Raw genomic sequence first — 26,046 nt, forward strand, 5'->3', positions numbered from 1 at the left:
CCTTCTAAATACATCCTGGCTTCTTTATGCTGGACCACCCTTGATGATGGTGATGCTGGTGGGAAACACTACAGGGTAGCTGCCATGAATCAATTCCCTTGATCATTTTTAAGTGTGTCCCCATGCTGTGGACAGACATGTATATATTCTAGAAGAGTCCTTTTGGATATGTATATGTGAAGAAATGAAAAGAACTGTGACCAGGCAGCCTGGACTTGGCCACTAGTGTGATTGTGGTTAAGTCACTTATTCTCTTTGGGTCTCATTTTACTCCTCTGTGAAATCCTTTGCTCTGATGGCTCCTGGGATTCCTTCGACCACTGGCAGTCAGCCAATTTTAAGCTGCTGTACCATCCTCTTCAGGTTTTCTATTGTTGGTTGGCCAACTGCAAGGTGGTATGGACTCTGAACCCACAAACTGGCCTTCCCTGTACAGTCTCTGTGCCAGCAGTGTCAAACTCACCTGGGAGCTTAACAGAAATGCAAATATCTGCCCCCTCCACACTCTGACTAAGAAATTCTGGGGGTGGGTCCAAGAATCTGGCTTTGGACAAACCCTCTGAGTGATTCTACTGTGTGTTGATGTGTGACAACAGTCCCTGACTATTCCACCCCACTGTTGGCAGCCTTGCTTTTAAAAGATAGATTTGATTATAGCAAAAATAAGGATTTATTTCCATGAAGGACACCACAGATAGTTAACAGACAGACGACAGATGGGGAGGAGATATTTGCTGTTTAAACTGACAAGAGATTAATGGAGAAAATATACAAGAAAATTCTGCAAACCAACAAGAAAAAGACCCAACAGGAAAATGAACAAAGCATATGAATAGGCAATTCCCAGAAGGAGAAACCCAAAAGGCTAGCAAGTAAGTATGTGAAGAGATGCTCAGCTTTGTTAGTAATCAGAGAAATGCAAATTAAAACAATGAGGTAGGATACACACATGTCAGATTGGCAAAACAGCTATATGATGCCAAGTGTTGGCTAGGATAAAGAGAAAGGGGAATCATTGTGTGTATTGGTGGGAGTCAAGCTAGACTGATGCAGTTGCTTTGGAAAGCTGCCAGGCAAAACCTAGGCAGATCAAGTGTACATGTCCACACTGACCTAACAATCTCTGTGTGCCTACAAAGGGTCTACTAGTTTCATGTGGCTGTTTTATTACCATGAACTTGGTGGTTTAAAACAGCAAAAATTTATTCTCTCATAGTTCTGGAAGCCAAAAGTCCAAAATCAGTATCATTGAGCTGAATCAGGCTGTTAGCAGGGCCCACATTCTCCAAAGGCTCTAGGAGAGGCTCCTTCTTTACCTTTTCCAATTGCTGAGGGCTCCAAGTGTTCCTTGGCTTGTGGCTATATCACTCCGTTCTTTAAGGCCAGCATCTTCACTTCTTTCTCTGGTCCATCTTCACATTGTCTTTCATGTGTATGTGTGAAATCTCCCTTGCCTCCCTTTTATAAGAATATATATGTACTGATTGAATAGTGTTTCCACAAAATTTGTGTTCCCCCAGAATCTAAGAAAGTGACCTTATTAGGAAATACAGTCATAGTGGATTAGGAAGGACCCTTAATCCAATGACTGATGACCTTATAAAAGGGGGAAAGGATACATGGACACACAGGTGATGTGAAGACAGAGACACAGCTTGATGCTGCCACAGCTAAGGAGTGCTGGGGACACCAGAAGATGGAAGAGCCAAGGAAGTGTTCTCTACTAGAGACTTGGGAGGAAGTGTGCCCTGCTGACAGCTTGATTTCAGATTTCTGGCCTCCAGAACCATGAAAGAGTTAATTTTTGTTTTAAGACACCCAGTTTGTGGTACTTTATTATAGCAGCCCCAGGAAAGTCATACAACACATGATTGCACTTCAGGCCCACCCTGATAATCCAGGATAATTAAGGATCTTTCCATCTCAAGATCCTTAATTACATCTGCAAAGTCTCTTTTTCCATACAAGGTGACATGTATGGGTTCCAGGCATTAGGACCAGATATCTTTGGGGCCAACATTCCACACGTTACAGGGACCCACACAAGGAGTTCATCATGCATTGCTTATGCTAACATAGGATCAGAGGCAACCCAGGTGTCCACCACTGGGGAAAAGGAAAAGTAACTGAATGATTACAAACAACCAGTTCAGGAATAGACAGCAGCATGGAAAGGTAACACACATGGGGCTGAGTGGAAAAGCATCCAGGGAGAAACTAAACAAGTTCTCCAGGACAATGCCACTTGTGTTTACTGGAAACACATACACACACACTATACCTTACATATTTGCCAGAGCACACACTGAAGTGCTTGCTACTGAGGGGAGGGAAATTGGGTTGGAAAACAGTAATCATGAGGACAAGATGGATGGATGGATTGGTCCAGCCAGAGGGATCTCACACACCAATGATGGTAATGCCATTAATTGAAGTGTGTCATTACCTGAGGTCCAAAATAAACAAAGTAAAAGAAAAAGTCCCAGACGGGTTGTTTCCAGTGAAGGCTATATTACTCTAGAAGTGCCTCAGCATATTTTGCACAAAGACATACTGTCCAATTAGCTGCAGTGATAAAAGGTGGCAGCCAGTGAGCTTCATCTTTCTCTTCCCATCTTTCTCTTCCCTTTGGGAAGGGGGAAAGGGAGAAACCATGTGGCCTCCAGAGTGCAGGAAGGATATTCTCTTTAGCAACACCAAGGAACAAAGAAAGCCACGTGGATGTCATTTGCTGTCACCTGAGAGTTGTTTTCCATCTGTTGTACTGAGTGCCCCCTCCTAGCAGCCTTGAGCAGGCAGCTGATGTTGGCTAACCCATTGATCATGGTTCAGACCTACCATGGTTTTGTTCATTCTTGGAGCACACCCTGTCTCCCTTTTTCCAGATACAGTACTTCTCCCAATGCCACTGATCAAGTAGCAGAATGTCAAAATACAAGGCCAGTGGCCCTGCCCTGGAAAGAGTTATATAAATCAGTGTGAATTCCAAATCACTTTGGTAAATAGTCATTTTTAAACCCCCGGGGAAGGGAGTTGGATCTTGTTTACTTCTTTCCCATTGGGTTCCCCTTTGTTCCTGGTAAATTTCCCTTCAAAAATGCCATTCTTCTTGTTTATGCTTGGGTAGGAGAAAGAACTTAACTTTTAATGTTTTGTCTGTTAATACCAAGGCCAGAGGGGAAAGAGGGAGTAATATTTTATTGTAACTTTTTCTATATTCCCCACAAAGGCTTTTTAGTAGAATTGACCTTCAACATGATTTAATCTAACAATAACAACAGCAACAACAATAAAATATGATTGTTGCATTCAACTATGTTCTCATCTGGGCTCTCTTTGATCTACTTGAAGATTCATATTTCCAGGTACACTAACAGCTGCTTAATTTTGTGATTTATCCCTGTCTACCTCCTCAGTCCTACTGTTACAGGCATACCTGGGAGACTACATTTCCAAACACAGCTGAGGAGGAATCAAACAGTGGTTTTTCATCTCCTAAAATGCTGTAACAGCCTGCTCAATGTCTGTGCTGTTTGTGAACAAATGTTTCATTTGAGCCTTGCCTCCTTTGACACAGTTGGAAGACCTTATTCAAAACAGAAACTGGTTCTAAACACAAAATTCATCAGAGATTCCAATGCATTCTTAGTTGTTTGCTTGTGAGACAAGGATTTAGTCCAACCAGAAAAGGGAAGATGAGAGAACAGGCAAAGGTAGCTTGCCTTGTTTCTTCCTCACATATATCCCTTGCCTGCCAGCCAAGAGAGGCCTTTAGCCAATCCCTTAGCCCCACAAAACTTCAGTTTATCCATCTGTACAATGATGTGGTTGGAACTAGATGCATGTTTTCGTACTCTGTTCGTGGAATGTTCTCGGAGGTTGTCAGGAGCCACCATAGAGATAGGAAGAGAACTAGCAGATGGGGATCCTACCCCCTCTTTCAACCATTGCCCCTCTACTTTTATCTGTTGTCATGATAGGCTGCAGCATATGAATTTTCATTTGAAAAGTAATTGATTTTGCCCTGGTGGGATATTGGTTAGAGCATCTTCCCAATATACCAAGGTTGTGTGTTCGATCCCTAGTCAGGTCACATATAAGAATTAACCAATAAGTGCATGAATAAGTGAAACAACAAACTGATCTCTCTCTCTCTGTCTCTGTCTCTGTCTCTCTCTCCCCACTTCCTCTCTCTCCAAAAAAATCAATAAAAATAAAAAAAGAAGAGTCATTGATTTTGCTGCTAAAAAATGTGTGGAAACCATTGGATTAAATGAACTCTGAGTCCCATATTAGTTTCCTGGGTCTGCCATGACAAATTACCATAAATTCAGTGGCTTTAAAACAACATAAATTTATTCTGTTCTAGTACTGAAGGCCAGAAGTCCCAAATCAATATCACTGGGCTAAAATCCAGGTACTCTAGGGGAAAATTCATTCCTTGTCTCTTCCAGCCTCTGGCGGCTGCTGTCATTCCTTGGCTTGTGGCCAAATTACTTCAATGTTCAAGACTTGCATCTTCAAATTTCTATCTGCTCTGCCTTTACATCCCCTTCCCCTATGTGTGTCTAATCTCCCTCTGCCTCTCTTTTATATGGGTACATGTGATTGCATTAAGAACCATTCAGGTGATCCAGAATAATCTTCCCATCTCAAAATCCTAAACTTTATCACATCTGCATCTGCATAGACTTTTTTTTGCCATACAAGTTAACACTCAAACATTCTGATGATTAGGATGTGGATATCTATTGGAACCATTTTGCAGCCTACCATAGGTCTTTTCAACAATAAGATTCTGCACCCCCCCCCCCACCCACTGCCTCACCAATTTTCATCTTCTTATCTTTCTATTCATTCCTATGCCTTAAATAATCCAAAAGTACAGCATTGTTTTTCATTAAACAGGAATACAGAATCCAAACTTCATTCCTTCATCATGCAATAGTGTAGGTTTGTGAACCCCCTGCTCTGATCTGTGATGTTTTTCTTCCTATAAGTCTAACAGGAATTATAAGTTGTTTTTGCTTTGGTTGACCTTGCTGCCCAGAAGATACTGTGTGCCATGTATAGCCCCCAGGCAATGTAAAGAGAAGCACCAATGCTGACTCCAGGGCACAAGTTAGGACTACAGTTCTGGCACCCATCTTCTAGTTTGGGCAATTTCCTTTGCTCTGTGATCTGGCAGCGTCTGTCTGCTCTCTGACAATGAGGAAAATATTTGAAGGACCTCACAGCAGTAACTTCTGCAGTAACAGAGGTGGTGTTTGAAAAATATTTTGTTGTAAGGATGGTTTTCCGCCCCACCCCCCACTTATATTCTATTTTTTCTGGTCATAAAAGTAATTCTTGCTTAGTATCCAGAAGTATAATGAAATAGTAAAAAAGATACCCCATAATTCCTCCTTTGCAGGACAATCACATTTATCAGTGCTTTCTATATGTCCGGACCCAGGCTAAGTGCCCTCCATACTTTATCCCCTGAAATCTTTGGAACTACCCTTTTGAGGTGGGTATTATCAGACCCATTTTACCTATGAGGAAACTAAAGCATGGAGAAATTTAGCAACCAACTCAAGGGACTAAGATAGGAAATATGGGAATTCAGGCTTGACAGGTAATCCTGACTCCAAAGCTCGTGCTCTTGACCTCTGCACCCAACATACACATTCAGTATAATTTTCTATTCAGGGGTCTCAAAACAATATGACTGTGTGCTCATGAGGACATATCCCTACTAGGATGCATTCTTTCAAGAATTTATCTTTGCCAGGATTGACTTATATTCTGTCCTGCTCAAAGTCTCATTCTGTGAAGCTCTTGCAGTATTCTGAATTTCTGCAGGGGGACTTTGGTTGGTGGGGTATTCATCTGGCCATAAGTTGATCAAGAAACTTGGGGAAAGCAACACCCCATCAGTAGAGCCTGAGGAGTCTCTCTCTCCCCTAATCCACCCATTTGGAAGGGGCATGGCATGGTATATTGAAAAGGCCTGTTCACATACACAGGATAACAGAATGGTGCCATCATGCAGGTAGGGCACTGGGAGGTCACACACTTTTCTTACCCTTAAATTAACTATCGTGCCTTTTACATTCATTTCCTTTCTCAGGGAGTTATGTGCCTCCTTTTCCCTTGGTGCTGTAGAAACATATCCACTTCCATTTCTAAAGCATTGGAAAGCTTTCCAGTCCCCACTTTGGTGCGAGAAGGAGGCAGTGTGGGCAGAGCTCAAGGTAGCGAGGCAGAGTCCTTTGTTTCCATACTCAGCTCTGCTACTAACATATCCATGTAACCTTGAACCAGCTCCTGGCCCTCTCTGGGACTCAGTTCCCCATCTAGAAAAGTTCACAGTAAATGCCAATGGTCCTTTTACTTGTAAAGTTCTATGATTTATAAAGTGTTAATTACTTGGTATGCTAAGAGGGGATGTGGAAACCCATCACAAATATTTAACTAGCAACATATGCTAAGATCATCACATAATAACAAGCAAAATCGTGGCAAGATCTAGAAGAGAGAGGGTGACACATAGCATAATTTGATACTCTGTTCTTTCTAGATCTCTCAATCAATTGTTCCAGAAGCTGGATTTCTGTGTGATCCCCAGCTTATCATCATCATTATCATCATCCAGCTCTTAAGATTAAAGGCAGGAAGCTAGCTAGCAAGGAGAGTTTCCCAGAGGCTGCTACAACAGCAGAAGCAGCAGCAGCAGCAGCAGCAGCAGCAAGGCCACTGTGGATCTTTCTCTCTCCTCACCCTTTTAAAAAATATATTTCAAAAATAATTTAAAATAAAATAAAATATTTTAAAAAATATTTTCTTTATTTATTTTTAGAATGAGGAGAAATACCAACGTGCAACCCAGGCATGTGACCTGACTGGGAATTGAATCAGTGACCTTTGGTTTGCGGGACAATGCCCAAACCACTGAGCCACACCAGTCAGGGCTCCTCACCCTTTTTTAAAAAAATAGATTTTAGCCCTGGCTGGTGTGGTTCAGTGGATTGAGCGCCGGCCTGCGAACTAAGGGGCTGCTGGTTTGATTCCCAGTCAGGACATATGCCTGGGTTGCAGGCTGGGCCCCCAACGTGGGTTGCACAAGAGGCAACCACACATTGATGTTTCTCTCCCTCTCTTTCTCCCTCCCTTCTCTCGAAAAATAAATAAATAAATCTTAAAAAATATGTTTTATGTTGCTGCATTTATTACTAAATGATGCTGGCCTTCATCTCTCAAGCCAATTTGATTCTATTCAAGTTTTACTCTGAGATCCTAGTTGGGACCAAACCCTTTGCAGGGCAGTGGGCCGTCTAAAGGTTATGGGAGGCAGTTCTTACCCTGGAGCTTTCTAGGTCTGGTGGAGGAGCCAGGCAGGTACAGAAACAACTGGAGCACCCAAGTTGTTCTGGATCCTAGGAATAGTATAAGCAGTGCTAAGGTGGATCACAGGATCTCTGTGTGTGAAATTGGGTGTGGGGGTGTGTGCTATAGTCCTGCAGTGCATTTGTGGCACCACAGGAACCTGGCTGGAACTGAATCTTAAAGGGTCTTTCTGTAGTGTCATTTCAAGTTTATGGAGAGTCATGAAAGGATTTTAAACTGAGCAGTAAAAATAAAGAAATGTACATTTATAAAAGATCCCTTGCGTTGTTGGTGTGGAGAGCAGATGATCTGAGAGGGCCAAGCAGGGAGACCAGTTGTTCAGGGGAGAGATGATCATGGCTCAGTAGAAGAAGGGAGGTGGGAAGAAACGGTAGCATTTGGGAGATATTCAGGAAACGTAATAGACAAGACTAGGGGACATTGTGGATGTGGGAGATGGGGGAGATAGGGGAGCCAGGCAGGATGCTAGAGTGATTGTAGTGCCACTCTCTGGGGTGCATATAAGGGAGGGGCTGAGGTTGGGGAGCTTGCTTTGGGATACACTGGGGTAAGATCCTGGAAGGTCACTCATCTGATGACTTCAGCAATTGCCCTCAGGCCCTTTGACCTTTGCTGCCCTTCTCTCTATGGCTTTCAGCAGACAGAAGAGTCATGGATGGTCATTGACACAGGAAATACACTCTGTGGATCCACCCTCTCCTTGTTTGTTTGCTCACTGAAGACAACAGGCAGCAAGGCCTATTCAAAAGACTGGAAGGCAGGAGTCTCAATTCTGTCCAGATGGCTTGGTGTCCTTGGGCCAAACACTTGATTTCTCTGGGCTTCAATATTTCCAGTATTTGCACAAATATCTCACAGGACCTTTGTGAGGTGCAGGGTAGATGGTAGATATGCAAGCACCTTGTGAATTGTTAAGGAACAAAAAGCAAAGTAGCATTATTATTATCATCATTATCATTATCATCCTGTTCTCTGATCTATCTTGGGCCATTAGTAGTTTATGTTTATAGTTACTCACCTTTATCATTTTATCTGATTGTCCTTTTCTCTGATAACCAGTGAATTGTGAAGGCCAGGTACAAATATATTCAAAAGTAAGTGGAAAGCTGAGATGATAATCTAGATAAATCATTTTTTAAAGTTTTTCCTTGAAATATCTTAAGGAAGGCTGAATGGGAGAGTCACATCACATTTAAAAAGTCCAGAATCATTTGAAAAGATTAACAAAGGAGATGTGTTTACAAATACAAACATACATTTTCCACTTCACTGCAAGACCATAGAACCAGAGTCACTTAATCCAGTCATTCTTTCAACAAACAATCACTGGGCATATAGAGTTTCCCTCTTCCAGGCATCTGGGAAACACTGAGGGGCTTGTATTCCAGTGGATATTAGTGTGAGAAAGACCCTGGAGGTCATGTAGTATCTGCAGCTCCTTGACTGTACAGAAGGGGAAACTGAGGACCAGTGAGGCTCATGGAATTGTCCAGGGGTTTGCTAAAGCCCCTTGCAGCTGAGGAAAAGCAGAGAGTAAAGCCCCATGTGTTTCAGGCTGTGAGTCCTTCTATGGTACTTGTGTTGGTTTGGACTCGGAAACACAGTTACTTGCTCAATACTTCATGAAGCAAACACTCTGTGTCAGACCTTGGGCTAGACCTTGTGGAGGTGAAGTCATTGCAAAATAAATGGTGCTCAGTCTATGTTCCAGATGAGCTGTCAGTTCACCTGGCAATCACAGTACCATGGTCTCAGTGCCCCTCTTGAAGGTTTGGCCCAGTTTTCCCCTTCTCCCCCTCACTCCCATATAGGACACAGTACACAAGACTCAAACCCCACCAGGTATTTATGGAATGAACATGTGTTGAGGTAGGGCTAGTGTAGGAGTGGGTGTATGCCTTCTCATGCACCAGTCCAGCTGGTCTTGATTCTATAGCTCAGGTCCCAGACAGCCCAGAAAGAGTGATACACCAGGGAAAATGCAACTCCCAACAGGGGCAATTGTTTCTCAGTTGTGGACAAATGCAGTTCAGGCTTTGCCACCGATGTTCAGATTGTCCTCCAACCATTGTTCTTCTGCATTGTCTGAAGAATCAAGAATGAAATCAAAGGTGACCATTAGAACAGTGAACCCTTTATGAATGCTAATTTTGTGTCAGGCATTGCTCTAAGGGCTGCGTATGATCTATACAAGAACTTATGATGTGGGTACTATTACTGGTTTCATTTTGCAAATGGAGAAGCTAAGGTACAGAGAGGTAATGTTTCATACTCAAGTCACACAGCTGGTAAGTGACAGAGCTTGGGCTCCATCCCTGGCAGAGTGGCTCCCATTTTTCTTCACATACCCAACATAAAATACTATTTATAGTTGTTCTGACTTTGGTGTTCTCTTTGCAAGCCAAAGCCCTAATTAGTACTAAAACTGCACCGTAGGACTCTAGTGCTCAGAAATCAAGAACAGGGACCCACCCTCCCTCTGGTTTCCAAGCGCTGCCCTGTGGCACCAGGCAGCCAAAGGGGAGTGCCCTCGCCCTCCTCTAGGAGCGAGATAGATCCATAGTGGCTCCCCTGCTTGGCTGAATTAAGTCCCTTGTGGAGTAGGCATTTGTCTTCTAATTTCCTCATCATCCCCACCCTATCCGAAAGAGGGCTGGTGACTGTTTCTGAGAGGGTGTGCCCTCCACACCTAGCCTTCAATAACACAGTCATGTCTTTTCTTTCTTAGGCCTTTATTCATTCATCTAGTATTTCTGAGTGTCCCCTGGGTCCCAAGCTTGTGCTAGTTGGGTAGAAGCCCACTTGAGACAGATATTCAATACACAATAACCCAAATGATGGCTGTGAAAAGTGTCCCAAAGGAGACCAGGTGGAGAAAAGAAAATGTGGGTGTGGGACCACAGGAACCTCTTACTGTAGTGCTGAAGTGTGCAGAGGACCACCTGTCAGCTTTGTTTTTTTAGGGGGGTGTGAGTGGGCGAAGATAGGAGAATCATTCCCTTTGTGAAGCCCCACTGACAAACCTAAGTACATTGATGTCCTAAGGGACCCCAGGGACCAGCTCTTGCTCTCCCTTTTCAGTATGGGAAACTGAGGCCCAGAAACAGGGAGTGAGAAACATTTTAAAAATAGCAACTCCAATGCCATGTTAGAAAATGGCCATGTTCAGCTCCCCCTCTCCCCACTGCCGGAATCCATTCGGTTCAAGCGAAGAGCAACAGCTTGTACCTTTTCCCTAAGACAGGGCACTGGCCCATTAGTTGCTCAGTAAGAGCAAGGCTTTTCCATGACACCAGGGGCAGGCACAGAAGGGCCTGGTTATCAGATGGTTGGAAACCCAAGGAGTGGGGTGGAGAAAGGGGTGATGAGAACCTGCTGCTGCCGTCTGAAGGGAGGGGGGTCACAGGTGAGGTAGTCTAGAGTGGATAACCCAGCAGCACAGTGAAGTCTTTTTTTTAAAAAATTAAATTTATTGTGGTAACATTGGTTAGTAACATATGAGTTTCAGGTGTACACTTCTATAATACAACATCTGTGTATTCTATCATGTGCTCACCACCCATAGTCTAATCTCCCTCTATCACCATATATTTGACCCCCCTTATCCTTTCCACCCTCCCCCAACCCCTTCCCCTCTGATAACCACCATACTGTTGTCTATGAGTTTATCTGTTTGTTTGTTTTCTCTTATATCCATATATGAGTGAAATCATATGCTTCTTGTCCTTTTCCATCTGACTTATTTCTTCAAGATCAGACAGTGCAAGGCTGTTGCTGGAATGGGGGGGGACAGTAAAGGAGACCCCACTTCAGTGTGTCCTCACCCCTCTACTCCTTTCCCCCCCAAGCAAGCTCCCAGGACTGGGTGCCTGGGAGGGCAGGGACCTTTATTTCATCTCCTTCTTCCTCACAGGTCCTGGCCCATCTGGTGTCATAGACCCTGGATGGACTGGTATTGGCCAGGACTGTGTTCCCACAGGCAGCAGGGTGGGGAATAACTCCTAGGAAGCCCTTTGCTCACCCATGTCTGGCTCTCAGTCATTAGGAAAGCCTTGGCCAGCCGGTGGGCCTGGTGGCACTGGTGCTGCCTCAGAGGCCTGGGTTGCACTCCCCTTTCAGGTGGGTGGGGTCTTGCCACTCCCCAACAGGGTCAGAATCTCCAGGATGGGAGGGAGGCCAGGAGTAGCCCACTCCTCACTCAGTGTGCCTGGGGGGAGGAGACATAGGCTGGCCTCAGCATTCTGCTGGGAAGGCAAGAGCCTGGCTGCCCCAGCCATGACAGGCACATGGCTGAGGGTCCCACAGCTCAAGGAGCCCTTTGGGTTCTGGGCTGCTATGCAAGATCCCTTGGCCTCACCTGTGGCCATGCAGGCAGGAGAGGCTGAAGAGAGGCTGGTTTCCTGTGGGCCTCTTTCGAGTGTGGCTCTTCTGAACCTGGAACCCCATTTTCTCAATAGCATTGGCTGTTCCTGCCAGCTCGCCAATGGCTTTTGCACCAAAGGTGGAGCTGAACTATAAAGGGTAGGACAAATGTGACACTAAGGGTCAAGAGACCACGCTTCTAACCCTGACTCAGCCAGAGACTGCTGTGTGACCTGATCTTTCTTCCCAGCTGTGCGACTCTACAAACCTATTGTAATTGCACCCAAGACCCTACCTACCTTCAAAAACACTTTCCTCCTTATGGCAAAAAATAAAAATAAAGTTGGAATGTAATTCCCACCCAAGAGCAGAGGGGGACGGGAGAGGTGAGGCTTCAGGCCTTGAATAGGTCACCTGGGGTGAAGAGGGTGAGGCAAGGACCCTAGGAAGGCCTAGAAGCTAGACTCTCTATCTGTGAAGATATGAATTTACAAAGGCTCCTGCATCCCCCTCTGAAATGGCATGCTTCATTGTAAGACCTTCACAGCAAGTACACTTAACATATTTTAAATGATTCAACAATCTGGCCCCACCCTTACCCCCATATTCATCTGGATGCATATTCACTGATCTTTAAGGAGGGTGGCTAAGTTGGCCCTTAGGGATGTCACCTTTAAGTACTGGGCACCCAGGAGAAGACCTGCAGCAGGGGTGGCTGTACGTGTGAGGGTAGATGTGTGTGTGGGGGGGGGTGGGTATAGGGGACTAGGACTTCGTTTCTGTTGAATGAAGATTCCCTTTACTCTTTTGAAGGGCTTGAACTGGCAAGAACCAAAAACTTCTTTAAATAACATTTGTCACTCTTTGTCCTATTTCCTATTTACTTTTAACATTTTCCTAACATCTCCAGGTAGCCAAGCAGCTTACAGGGTTCTGCTTTGAGTTACCCCTGTGTGATGGGGTCTGCCTGGGGCTTGGCCTCACAGGTAATTGGCATGGTTAAGGTACTTTCTAGGGAGGGCCAAGACAGAGGTCCAGAGTACCCTCATTGCCTCAACCAGTTGGACCTACACCCAAGCCACCACTGGGCGCTAAGCTTTGTTACAGAGGAGGCAGTCTGCCTTGGGGCCCTTGAGTTCAGAACTTTCCCAGGCACCCCTGACTTTCTGTCACTTTTTTCACCTTCCAGACTTGTCTTTTGCCATTCTCTAGGTGGTCTTTTACTGGTGACACCCAGACCAGCTTCATTCACACCCTCCCCTCCCTCACAAGGAGATGGGACAATAGCTGGGGTGGGTAAGGTGGATTGAATTACCATTTTAAAGAAATCTTCACCTGGAGAGATGTTTATTGATTTTAGAGAAAGAGGAAGGGGAGGGAGAAAGAGAGAGAGAGAGGAGAGAGAGCGAGCGAGCGAGTGGCTGATCTGTCGCATCTTGAACAATCCCTAACTGGGAATCAAACCCACAACCTTTTGGTGTACAGGATGATGCTCCAACCACTGACCCATCTGGCCAGGGCTTGAATCACCTTTGACAGAGTACACTGAAGCTGGGAGACATGAGGTGATATGGCAGAAGGCACACCAAGAAGTCAGAGCCCAAAGCCACTGCCTTGCTCCTGCCTTCTAGCCCCACCCCCATGACACTTAATTGCCCCTCTGTTATTCATTAGTAGGCATTCAATACATGTACATGGAATTGAATTATGAGTTTCTGCTGAGGTAGGAACCTGTAAAGCCACAGCTTGTGCTTAGGCATGCTGCCACGCATGGCAGCACTGAGGATAAAATCAGGCTGTGAGGAGCCTCCCAACTAAAGCTCAAGGGGAAGGGATGCAGTAATCAGGGATACTGGGTCCAAAGAAGACATGGAGACTTGGGATGATATATGTGTTTGTGGGGCCAGGAGCAGGGAAACAGAGTGGCCATCTTCAGATCTCTGACATGCTCACTCAGTGATGTCATAATCATGTTCTGTGAAGTTCTGATGACGGCAACCACAGGTTTAAGCTTCATGCCTAGTGCTTCAGCTTGATAGAAAGAGGAGCTTTTTCAGAAGCAGAGATGGAAATAGTTTCTCTGAATAAGCGCAAACCTTTCGTCCTTCGAAGTAGGTACACAGAAATAGGAGACCCATGGGCAGGGCTGTGGCAGAAGGTGGGAAAGAATGGGTCTGGGGCCGTATATCTGGACACCACTTACTGTAAGTTCTCTTCTGGCTGGGAGTTACTCTTATTCTTTGGGTTCGCCTTCATGCCACTGTCTCTGGGAATGCTGTGTGTGTGCCTGGGTGTGAATATGAACACATATGCTGCTTGTGTGACCCTCGCTATCCACTCAGGGGCCCAATAGTGCCTGGAGGGCTTTGTAGCTGACCACTCTGGTTCTTCCACCTTGGTGCCTGCCAACTAGTAAGTGAAGTTTCCCAGTGTGGCCAGGATTCTGGGCAGTGACTGGATCAGAAAGAGATCCCTGTCCTGCCTGAGACCCCAACTTGCATCTCTGGCCTAGGAAAGCCTAACAACATGGAGGCTAGGGTACTCTAGCAGAGTGGAAGTACTGGTCAGATCATATGTGGAGACCCTGCTCCCTTTTGGGAAGGGTGGAGACAGGGGAGAAGGGAGTGGTCTGGGCAGGTTAGACCCTGGGAACCTGGTCATAGAAGAAGCTGGAGCTGTCTGCCTAGAGAAAAGACCTGCTCTGCCAGGAAATCTCTGAAGAGTGAGGTATTGGATTGTGTGTAGCATGGTGACCCAAAGGCTCCGAGATTGCTCAAGATAGAAAAGGCCCAGAAAGGAGGTGGTAAGCTCCCTGTGAGTGAAGGTATGTGAGCAGGAGGTAGGCAACCACTTGGTTAGCTTCAACAGGGCAGACGATTAGAGAGGTGGCCTTAAGGTGACCTCATTCCCAAAAGCCTGGAAATTGGGGACTCAAATGAAGGTGACTTGATAACTGCAGGCTCTGGTTAAAGCAGCAGTGCCTTTGCCTTTTGGTCTCAGTTGGATCCCTAATGATGGAAGCCTAGCAGTGCCAGCTGCAGGGGCTCAGGCTTGCATAGAAGGCTCCGAGGAGTTGTCAAAAAATGGGTGGGGATGGGGAGGCAGTTGCCTTATGATGTCACCTCCCCCAAGCACCTCAAAAGTAGCCAGTTTCTGGAAACAGCATTTGGAAAACTCATCTTTTGGTCTCATTTCTAAATATGGGAATTATAAATAGCTGGCTATCTTGGTGGGTTCAAAGTGCTTTGGAAAGGGAATTTAGAACTCATGATGTGCCTCTTTTGTTATTTTCTCCAAATTTCAACCCATAAAATGTGCAACTTTTCCTCACCCTTCCTTCTTCCATTCTTTTTAGGAAGCTCAAAGAGGGAAAGGCCCTCCAATATTTCTCAACACGGCTGATACTAGTATTTGTAGTGGGACATTTTTTCCGTGTGGCTGTCTTGCCCAGTGCAGGACATTTAACATTCCTGGCTATCCTCTCCTCTTACTAAACTCCAACAATAACTGCCAGTCATGGGGCATTTTCAAACATCCCTTAGAGGTGACACTGCCTACCCTCTCCCCTCACTTTGAAAACCATTGTATGAATCCTCTAAAAGAAGTGATTTGCTCAAGCCCATTCCATTAGCCAGTGGCAGAGCTGAGAAGGCTAAGTTAAGTCAAATCCCATTCATTCTTTTCAAGAACTTCTATTCTTCACCAGGGTGTGTTAGGAGAGCGGAGGGACTGTGGGCCTGAACTTTGGCAGTGAAGAGGTGACTCCCGCAACACATAACTACAATTTCTTACGATTTCTGTGCTTTTGCCAAGTTCTGTTTTCCTCCTCTAGCCCACCTAGCTCACTGTTTCCGCAATTGCAGGCACGAACAACTTTCTGGCAATTAGTGCATAGAGCCTAGTTGAGCAGGATCCTTAGGAGCCGAGTCAGGTCTCTTTCCGGCGGGGCAGCGCTGAAACCCTGAGGTCTTGGCGAGCGTGCTGCGGCAAGACCCCTGCCGCGCAGCCGCGACGGAACCGGGCAGAGGTGGAGGACCTTTGACCCTTGCTCGTAGTCCCCTGGAGGTTTTCCAAGGCTGGGAGACTGCCTGGGGGCCCAGGGCCGGGGGTGGGGGCGCTCCGGCCGCTGGGTGGAGGGAGCAGAGGGCAGCGCAGCTGGGCTCGACCTCGCGTTCACAAGCCAGAGGCCGAGGCCGCGGGAAAAGACGCGGCCACAACTCCAAAGTCCTTTGAAATCCCAGCACAGTTCGTGGAGGGGGCGTGGAGGTTGGGAAAATAAGATTATTCCTCCCTTTTGCCTCCGCAGCCAGAACCTGCGGGTAGTTCTGTTTGAATGAATGATCCCAGCGGCTGCGCCCAATGGGCGCCTGCGCCTGTTTAATATGCATGAGGCCCGCAGCCAATGGCCGGGCAAGGAGGCTGTTTTAAACGGCGGAGCCCGCTGGCCAATCAGGCGGCTCTCGTGGAGGCAGCTAGCGCGAGGCTGGCGAGCTCTGAGCCTCGCGTCGTGCCCTGCGCTGCCCAGACTAGCGAACAATACAGGTACGTTTCCGCCGCCGGCGCCCGCGCCCGCTACCGCCGCCGCCGCCGCCGCCACTGCCGCTGCAGCGTCTGCACAACTTTACAGTCCGCGCTGCGGCCGGCGCGTCCCGCTGCCGGTGCCTCCTGCCTCTCCTCGCCCTTCCCGCCCCCTCCGCCTTCCTTCTACCTAGGCTACTGGGAAAGAAGAAGCAATTCAGGTGTTTCAACTTTCCAATGCTTCATTCCGACCGCCCCGCAGTCTAGGCTAGGCTCCTTTCGCGGAGCCACTCTCGGCTACAGTCCCCTGGGGCTGCGCCGCGGGGCTCAGACCCCCTGAGGTCAGATGTTGGGGCAGCGGCTGTGGCAGCGCAAGCTGAGGGGCGGCTGCAGGCTCGGGCGGCACGCGTCCCAGCTCCCGGCGACGGCTTTGAGAAGGGGGCAGGGTGTTCCCCGGCTCACGACGGCCGCCTCGGGGGACGGGCAGCCGGTGTCCCCGGGGGGCTGCGGTGCAGGCAAACTTCGCTGCCCGCCTCTGCCGGGCGCCGTGCGGGTCCGCAAGCCGCACTCTCTCTTTTGCATTAACATGGCCGTCTCAGGAGCGGACCGAGGTCGGAGGGGTGGGCGGGCCGGCCGCCCCCCCCCCACGCCCTCGTCGCCTGCCCGTGGGCACCGCCGCTGCCGCTGCCTCTACTAACAGGGCTGGCGCGTGATGGGCGCTGGCGAGGGGTGGACAGGTCGGGGTTCCCGGGAGGGCTGTGGGTTTGGTCGAAGCGCCAATGGCCAGGGGCTGGTGGCGTGGAGGGCCAGGGGCGCTGCCGCGGGCCGCAGCGCTGTCGAGCGTCATGGCTGCACGGCGCCTTTGTTATCCCGAGGAATGCGACCCGCGCTGGTGGGGGTGGGGTCCAGCCCGGCGCCCCCGGGCACCCGGGCACCCGGGCCAGGGCGGGGCGGGGTTGGATGGGGGCCGAGGAGCGGGTGGCGGCGGCGGCAGTAGTGGTGGGGCCGGACGGCTTTGTTCGATACCGCCGCCTGTGCCCACTGCTCGCGGATCAGCCATTTTAGCAAGTGGGGCTTGGAGGCACGGCGGGCGCCACCATCACCGCGGCCGCTGCTGGCTAGGCTCAGCGCCTCCAGAGCACTGCTGCTACCGCTGCCCCCGGCCCGGCACGTCCCCCTGGGAAGGCAACAGTGTATTTCAGGGGCACTTTCTTTCATCACGAAGCTTTTGACAAAATGGAAGGTGAATTATGGGTGTCCGGGTGACCCAGCACCTGACCGTGCCCAGCTGCCCGCTGCCGGCCTGGGGCTCGCCTTCGTTCTGCCCTGCCCCACCCGCGCAGCCACTGTGGGGCCCTAATGCAGTCCCTCGGATGGTCCCTGCAAAGGGCAGCGCTTTAGTTTTACAGGATGACCTTGGGTGTGGGAAAAGGAAAAGATGGCGGGAAGCTGGGGTGGGGGGGGACAGGGATGATGACACGCCACAGCTGCATTTTTATTTGGAAACTTTGGAGAAAGTATTTCTGTCTGGACATGAATTCTGCTTTACAGATGAGCAGAACTATCCCTTTTGGTATTCCCCTGCCCCTTTAGATAACGACGAAGAGACAGATGTGAATTAGTACAGGGATATCTGCTCACTTGCTATATCACCATTCTTGTAAAAGCCATTTTTTATAAGTCCAAATGCATCAACAATAGTGAAATACCAAATTTTCCCTATTTACAGATCTGCTTTGATCTGTGTTTAGCAGCAGTGATAGTATTTTTGTTTCTAACATGGGAGTAAAACAGATGACCAGCTAGCTTTAAGTCATTGATTTCAAGCTTCTATCAGCCTGCACTGCCTACAAATGTGTCCTCCCTACTTTGTGGTTGTAGCATTTCTGAATCAGAACGTAGTTAAGCCACTTGGGTTGGTTCCATTTGGAGAACTTGATCACTCTTGGAGAAGTAACTCACAAACCTGCATGCTTCATGCTGGTCAAAAGTTAAATGACAAGTGACAGTGAGGGCTCATTTCCTCTCCCGTCTGTCTTTGGTTGCCAGTGATGTCAGGCATTTGAGTGGGGCTAGGGTGGTTGATTCCTAAGAGCAACCTAAATTTTAATTTTACCCTGCCTTTAGTATGTCTTGTAGTTCTGTTATATTCATTGGATTTGTTTTTCTTTGTTTCTTTTCCTTCCATCCATCAGTCAGGATGGCTAAAGGTGATCCCAAGAAGCCAAAGGGCAAGATGTCTGCTTATGCCTTCTTTGTGCAGACATGCAGAGAGGAACATAAGAAGAAAAACCCAGAGGTTCCTGTTAATTTTGCAGAATTTTCCAAGAAGTGCTCTGAGAGGTGGAAGGTATTTTTGTTTGTATCCTTCAAGCTACTCTTAGTTGGATTTCACACTTTGGTGTTACTTACCTTGAGAGTAGCCCCAGGTGGCTGTTTTCTTCCTCTTCACTTAGGCACATCTTGCATGTTTTTAGAATTTTGTATTTGTGTTTTTATTTTTTAAGACTCTACAGGGGTTTAAAGCTTTCATCCCCTTTTGCAAGTGGTTAAAGTAGCTGCCACTTTAATTGCAGGACAGCCCAAACAGGTATGTGTTCACTGCATTGAGGAATTTAACAGGTCCTGTTCTTTGCAGACGATGTCGGGGAAAGAGAAATCTAAATTTGATGAGATGGCAAAGGCAGATAAAGTACGCTATGATCGGGAAATGAAGGACTATGGGCCAGCTAAAGGAGGCAAGAAGAAGAAGGACCCCAATGCCCCCAAAAGGCCACCGTAAGTGACCAGAGGATTCAGGACAACCATGAAGAGCTTTCCTTTTGCTTGAAAGATTTTAAGAAGATACTTTACCTAAAAAATGTCAGGATACATCTGCAAGATATTCTGTATTTTGAGCTTGAGGTGTTTGTGAGCTGTGTGTGGCTGGCGGTTGCCTGATGGCCTTTCCCTGGGAAGCAGGCAGTCTAGTTTGAGATGTCAGCATCCTTAGGTACATTCCCTTGCCCAATAACTGAGAGACTGAGAAACCACTATATATTTCTAAAGCAGCTTAAATATTCTAGAGCCTACAGCTTTGAAACTGTATATATGGTATCATGCATTTCTTCACTGCAGGTGGGGAGTCATAGTGGTAGGAAGTATGTGGGCCCAGGAACATGGGATTTTGACATAAGCTCACGTTTTTGAGTGTTCTCATCTAATTTATATAATTTCTCCCCCAAGGTCTGGATTCTTCCTATTCTGTTCAGAATTCCGCCCCAAGATCAAATCCACAAACCCTGGCATCTCTATTGGAGATGTGGCAAAGAAGCTGGGAGAGATGTGGAATAACTTAAGTGACAGTGAAAAGCAGCCTTACAACAATAAGGCTGCAAAGCTGAAGGAGAAGTATGAGAAGGTGAGGTGGGCCAGAGTGTGTGGTCTGGATGGCGAGGAGTCAGATGCCTTGGGTATGAAGGGTTGTGGGGCGGAAGGCTGCTTTGCTGGGCTAGGTAACTAGCAAAGCATGTGAGGGCCCATCTCCACTCAAGATCAGCCACTTGTGCTGATGTTCAGGCTTCTGACAGATCTTTGTTTTGGGGGACAACTTAAGGCAGTGTTAAAAAATGGGATAATGTGGGATGTTACTGGCATGGGATTAGATAGTGCTATTAACATGAGTTAAAGGCTACTTGATCAACCATTACCTTTTAAATTTGAATGGCTGAGGACCAAATTTGTATAAGGAAACAAATACTTCAGATAGCAGCCCTGTGCTGTTTTGAATTCCTGCTTGCTTATTCTGAGACAGGGACAGCATGTTTCTAACCCTCTGCTAAAATAATGGCAGGAGAGCTTGTCTCCTCATTTGGAATGTCCCTGTTCCTTCCAGGATGTCGCTGACTATAAGTCTAAAGGAAAATTTGATGGTGCAAAGGGTCCTGCTAAAGTTGCTCGGAAAAAGGTGGAAGAGGAAGACGAAGAAGATGAGGAGGAAGAGGAGGAAGAAGAAGAGGAGGAGGAGGAGGAGGAGGAGGAGGAGGATGAATAAAAAAAACTGTTTATCTGTCTCCTTGTGAATACCTTAGAGTAGGGGAGCGCCGTAATTGACACAGCTCTTATTTGAGAGGTGTCTGTTGCCCTCATTAGGATTAATTACACAATTGGATCATGATCATATGTAGTCTTCAAAGTGCTCTAGAAATTGTCAGTGGTTTACATGAAGTGGTAATGGGTGTCTGGAGCACCCTGAGACTGTATCAAAGTTGTACATATTTCCAAACATTTTTAAAATGAAAAGGCTCTCATGTTCTCCTCACTCTGTGCACTTTGCTGTTGGTATGACACGGCATTTAAAGATGTTCCTGGCATTTTCTTTTTTTAATCTGTAAGGTGGTGTTAACTATATGGTTATTGGCTAGAAATCCTGAGTTACCAACTGTACATATCTATAGTTTGTAAAAAGAACAAAACAACCAAGACAAGCTCTTGATGCTCTTTGCTTGGCGTTGAGGCTGTGGGGAAGATGCCTTTTGGAGGGGCCGTAGCTCAGGGCGTGCACTGTGAGGCTGGACCTGTGGACACTGCAGTGGGCATCCATTTAGCTTCAGGTTGTCTTGTTTTTGTATATAGTGACATAGCATTCTGCCATTCTTAGCTGTGGAAAAAGGGGGGGGGTCAGCTGGCATGAGAAGTGTTTGGATCTTTTTTAGTTAAGTGCAGTAGTTTGAAACAAACTGTAGAACTCTTCATTGTCAGCAAAGTGAAGAGTCGCTGCATCAATGAAAGTTGAAGAACCTTCTGTACTAAACACAATTTGAAACATTTTGTTATTTTTTTGTATGTTTAGAATGCTGAGATGTTTTTGAAGTTAAATAAACAGTATTACATTTTTAAAGCTGTTCTCCATTATAACAGTCTAAATTTCTGACTCAGCAGTGTTAGAGGTAGAACAACCCACTCCACTGTATTTGGCAACTAGCCTCACTGTAAATTGGTAACAATGTGGCCAGCTTAGGATGAGATGGAAGAGGGGTACTTGAAGCTACTGTGTGATTTTTATGTCTGAGTGGCGTTAAGATGGAGTCTAAACTATTGAATATAGGAGCTAGGATAACTTGACACAGGCAAGGTTAAGGAGCCTTAGGAGGTTCAGGAAGGTGGATTGTTAGGATTGAGGCTACCACAAGATTAAATTTATTTGCCTCCTGCCTCACCACTGATACGGGCCAAATTCATTGCTAAACAGCAAAAACATTGTCCTCTTGGTATGATGTGTCAAATATTCAGACTTCATGAATTTTCTCCCTCCAACCCAGAACATTTGTCCCATTCAACAATGGAGGTCTTGAGTTGCCGCTTCTGTCTCTTGGACCTCAATGATGTAGGTGGCATAGGGAGCAGTATGCATTAAACACACACACTTCAAGAAACCAAACAACCCAAGAAAGATTGCTTGGGCTCCCGTTGCAGGGTCTGTGTTGAGGGACCTGTGAGGCAGACTGATGGAATCAATTGTTTCTAAGCACTTACATGCAACAGATGGACAGTAGAATGGCCTATACAAGATGTGAGCTCCTTCATTGGAAACATGGGTTCTTAAATGTTCTTGAAGCTTGGTTTGTGTTCCAGTGATTATTTCATGTTGGTAGATGGTGTAACATTTCGTTCAAGTTGGGGTGAGGAGTGATGGCCACAGTGGCCAAATGGTGATACTAAATATTTTGAGGGCTGATGTGTACATGAATCTCAACTGTTGGGAGTAATGAAGGGTATTATGTTATGGGTGAATGTTGGCATTGCCTAGTATTGACACACAGATACGGATGTTTGAGGCTGGGAAGCACTTAGGAGTGTTTTAATGACCTTATTCAGGAGAAGGCAGTTTTTTGTTAAAATTGACTATTTGGAAACTTGCATGTCTGCAAATGGTGTCCTCCCCACCCTGTCAGATTCTGGGTGGGTACAAGTCATAGTCATGGTCACTGGCCTGATCTCTGATCTCTATAATCTGTATTCATAGGCTTTCCTTCTCACATCAGAACTGTGTCCTAAATGTGTTTTTCTGGTTCTATAACATGACCACTAATTAAAAATCCCTTGGTCCTCAGTGTTGCCCAGAGGCACTTGCACTTGTTCCAGGATTGCCCCTCCTGCTTCAGCCATGCCCTTGTTCCTTTCCTCCAGCTATTCCTTGGCATTGCAGTCTGAAGCTGCTGCGGCCCAACACGCAATGTGCAATGCTAAGATTGGGAATCTGTGGGCAACCTTGTCACATAGGAGAGGTTTCTACTAAGTGGTGTCCCTCTATCTGGTAACTAAACATGCCCACTATGGAAGGGGGCGACTTTCCTGCTACATAGAAGTAGGGAAGCTGTCAAGTGATCTTCGATTAAGCAGACATTTAAAGAGAGTCAAGTCCATTTGGCTCATTAGCTGCTTGCAGCAAGACCAGTACTCATCCCATCACAAGATTGCTTCTCCTGTTGGAATAAAGTTCTCTAGCTTCTCTGAAGTGTGATAAGGGACATGGCATCACTACTGTAAAACTTAGGCTTAACTTGATTTCTGGGCCAACAGTAGGTACTCTTGCAATGTCAACCTGCTATTTAAAGGACAGTACCTGCTTTCTCTAACCACCTCTCTTCAACCCTCTCACCCTGTTGAATGGTGTTTTATCCTTTGGAAAGAAGAAGGCTGTGATGTAGCAACTATCATCTGTCTCCTGTGTGTCTATTCTTATCACAAATGTATTTGGGGACATTGGATACGTTCACTTTCTGTAATAAAGTTTCTTAATCAGTCATCCCCAAAAGTAATCAGTGGGCTGTCTGCAATCTGTTTGAGATACTGAACCTCTGTATTTTGGGTTGATTATAATTAAGGTTTTAGAAGTACAAATTCTGCTGTAACCACAGGTCCAAACTAACATTTAATGGAAAGATAACATCAAAAAGGACAAGTGTTAAGTACTTCAAAGCTCCCAGATCAACCCTTCAGACAGGTATAAGGAGGAGTTGGCTGTGGAGTTCTATGCCAGGATAAACATTCAATTTCCAGAATGCTGAAGTGGCTGCTTACTTGTAATCAGCCAGCCCTGCTAACTAGGGCTTCCTAAAGCCAAGGGTTGGGGCTTAATTGGCTGACAGCCAGCCCAACAAAGAGTTTTGGGTGAGAGAACAATGGGGTCTGTTTGCTGTTCTTGGGCCCAAACTTAGTATCCTGTGGGGCCCAGCACTACTTGGTAGGAAATTGCTGGTGGGTCAATTTGGCAGCCCCAGGCTTCCCTTCCTGCTTCAACCAGAGCAACTCCTGCACTGTGTTTTACCTTGAGCATCCTTCTAAGATTTTAACTTAAAAAAAGAAGCTGGGACACCATATTGATAAAATAAAGGGGGAAAACCTGATATCATCTTAATGGATACATTAAAAAGTATTTGACTAAATCCAGTACCCTTTCATGGTAAAAAGAGTCAAAAAACAGTCTGGCAGGGAACTTCTTTAACATGATGCAGAGCACTTAGGAAAACCCACAGCTAATACATATATGAAAGACAAAACTTTCCCCCTAAATTCAGGAACAACACAAGGATGCCTGCTTGTGCCACTTCTATTTATCATTCTACTAGTAGTTCTAGCCAGGGCAATTAGGCAAGAAAAAAAAGCATTCAGACTGGCAATGAAGGAGTAAATCTATGCTCACTTGTGCATGACGTGATCTTATATAGATAATCCTGAGAAATTTCTAAATAAAACTGCCAGAACAAATTCCGCAAAGTTACAGGATACAAGATCAATAAAGAAAAATTTGTTGTGTATCTGTACATGAACAATGAACAATTTGAAAATGAAACTAAATTTACAATAGCATCAAAAATAATATTTGGTAATGAACTTAAAAAAGTGCAAAACTTACGTGAGGAAAACTAAAATATTGAAGGAAAATGGAAGGACACGTCATATTCGTGGGTTGGAAGACAAATTGTTAAGATGGCAATACTCCTGAAATTGATCTATCAGAATCCCAGCTAGCTTCTTTGTAGAAAGTGACAAGGTCATTCTAAATTTCATATTGAAATTCAAGGGACTCAGGATAGTCAGAATGGTCTTGAAAAAGAACAAAGTTGGTGGATTTGGATTTCTCTATTTCAAAACTTAATACAAAATTATAGTGACCAAGATACTGTGGCACAGGCATAAGAACAGAACAGATAGACCAATGGAATAAAATTGAGAGCTCAGAAATAAAGCCATGCATTGGTTTTCAGCACAGGTACCAATATCATTCAGTGGGAGGAAAGAATAGTTTTTTAAACAAATGATATTCACATGCAATGGAATGAATTTTAACCCCTACCTAACACCACATAAAAAATTAATTCAAAATGGGTTAAAGATCTAAATGTAAGAGCTAAAACTGTAAAACTCTTAGTAGGAAACAGGTGAAAATCTTTGTGACCTTGGATTTGGCAGTGGTTTCTTAGGATGCCAAAAGCACAAAGCAACTGAAGAAAACAATAGGTAAATTGAACATTATCAAATTACAAAAATCTCTTGTGCTTCAAACAATACCGTCAGGAAAGTGAAAAGATAACCTATGGAATGTGAGAAACTACTTGCAAATCATATAAGAACTTAATATTCAAAATATATAAGGAACTATTACAACTCAATAAAAATACAAAAAGCCCAGTTTAAAAATGGGCAAAAGATCTAAATAGACATTTCTGCAGATAAAGTGTACAAATAAGCATATCAAGAGATTATCTACATCAAAGGTCTGAAGTGTTAGCGAGTATTCAATAAATGTTGGTATTTAATATTAAAAAAAGAGATTATCTGCATCATTAGTCATCAGGAAGATACAAATCAAAACCATAATGTGATACCACTTCACTCCTAGTAGCATGGCTATAATAGTAACATTAAAAAAAACCCCTAGTATTGGTGAGCATGTGGAGCAGCTAGAACCCTCATACATTGGTGGTGGGAACGTAAACTTGTGCAGTCTCTTTGGAAAATAGAGTCCCTTAAGTTAAACATAGAATATGAACGTAGACTATGACCCAGCAGTTCTACTCTTAAGTATACACCCAAAGCATTGAAAACAGGCATTCAAATACTTGTACATGAATGTTCCTAGCAGCATTATTCATAATAGTTAAAAGTGGAAACAACCCAAATGTCCTTCAAGTGATGATGGATAAAATGTGGTTTATCCATACAATGCAATATTCTTGAGCCATGAAAAGGAATGAAGTCCTGACACATGCTACTACACAGATGAACTTTGAAAATATCATGCTAAGGGAAAGAATCCACTAAAAAAAAGGGCACATGTATAGTTCCATTTATATGAAATGTCCTGAGTAGGTAAATCTATAGATACAGAAAGTAGATTAGTGGCTGCTGAAGACTGTTGGTTGCTGGAGGGAAATAGGGAGTGACTGCTAATAGGTATGAGGTTTCTTTCCGGGAAAATAAAAATGTTCTAAAATTAATGGTGATGGTTGTACAACTCTGTGAATATAGTAAAAAGTAAATACTTTAAATGGGTGAATCTTATGGAATGTGAATTATACCTCAATAAAGCTTTTGAAAATAAATGTTGGGAAAAGCTTCGTGTAGAGGGAATTGTTGAAGCACAGAAGGAGAATATTCAATTGATGGACCAAGGTCCCCTGGGCAGAGAGAAAGAATGGATCTAGAGCAAAATAGAAGGAATTGGCTTTTTACAGAAGGGAAGACACTAGAGTGGTCAGTGGGAAGTGATGGATTGCTCATCTAGCAATTTTA

The 26,046-nt window shown here is 45.4% G+C and overlaps 1 protein-coding gene across 3 annotated transcripts in view; it reads left to right on the forward strand.

Annotated features, from left to right (window-relative positions):
- The window catches only part of HMGB3 (high mobility group box 3), a 45,147-nt gene extending 22,094 nt beyond the window's left edge, over positions 1-23,053 (forward strand). The window contains exons 1-5 of one of the 3 annotated variants that reach the window (XM_053917628.1): positions 16,196-16,293; positions 18,465-18,619; positions 18,908-19,047; positions 19,495-19,669; positions 20,144-23,053. In XM_053917628.1, the coding sequence (XP_053773603.1) occupies positions 18,470-18,619; positions 18,908-19,047; positions 19,495-19,669; positions 20,144-20,302 (624 nt within the window). In that variant the 5' untranslated portion in view covers positions 16,196-16,293; positions 18,465-18,469 and the 3' untranslated portion in view covers positions 20,303-23,053. Of the gene's footprint in view, positions 1-16,195; positions 16,294-16,335; positions 16,491-18,464; positions 18,620-18,907; positions 19,048-19,494; positions 19,670-20,143 lie in introns of those variants that run through there. The other 2 variants (XM_053917630.2, XM_053917629.2) reach the window with 2 other exon arrangements.
- The last annotated feature ends 2,993 nt before the right edge of the window (positions 23,054-26,046 follow it).

The sequence above is a fragment of the Desmodus rotundus genome, chromosome X, assembly GCF_022682495.2.
Source record: "Desmodus rotundus isolate HL8 chromosome X, HLdesRot8A.1, whole genome shotgun sequence".
Classification (NCBI taxonomy): Eukaryota; Metazoa; Chordata; class Mammalia; order Chiroptera; family Phyllostomidae; genus Desmodus; species Desmodus rotundus.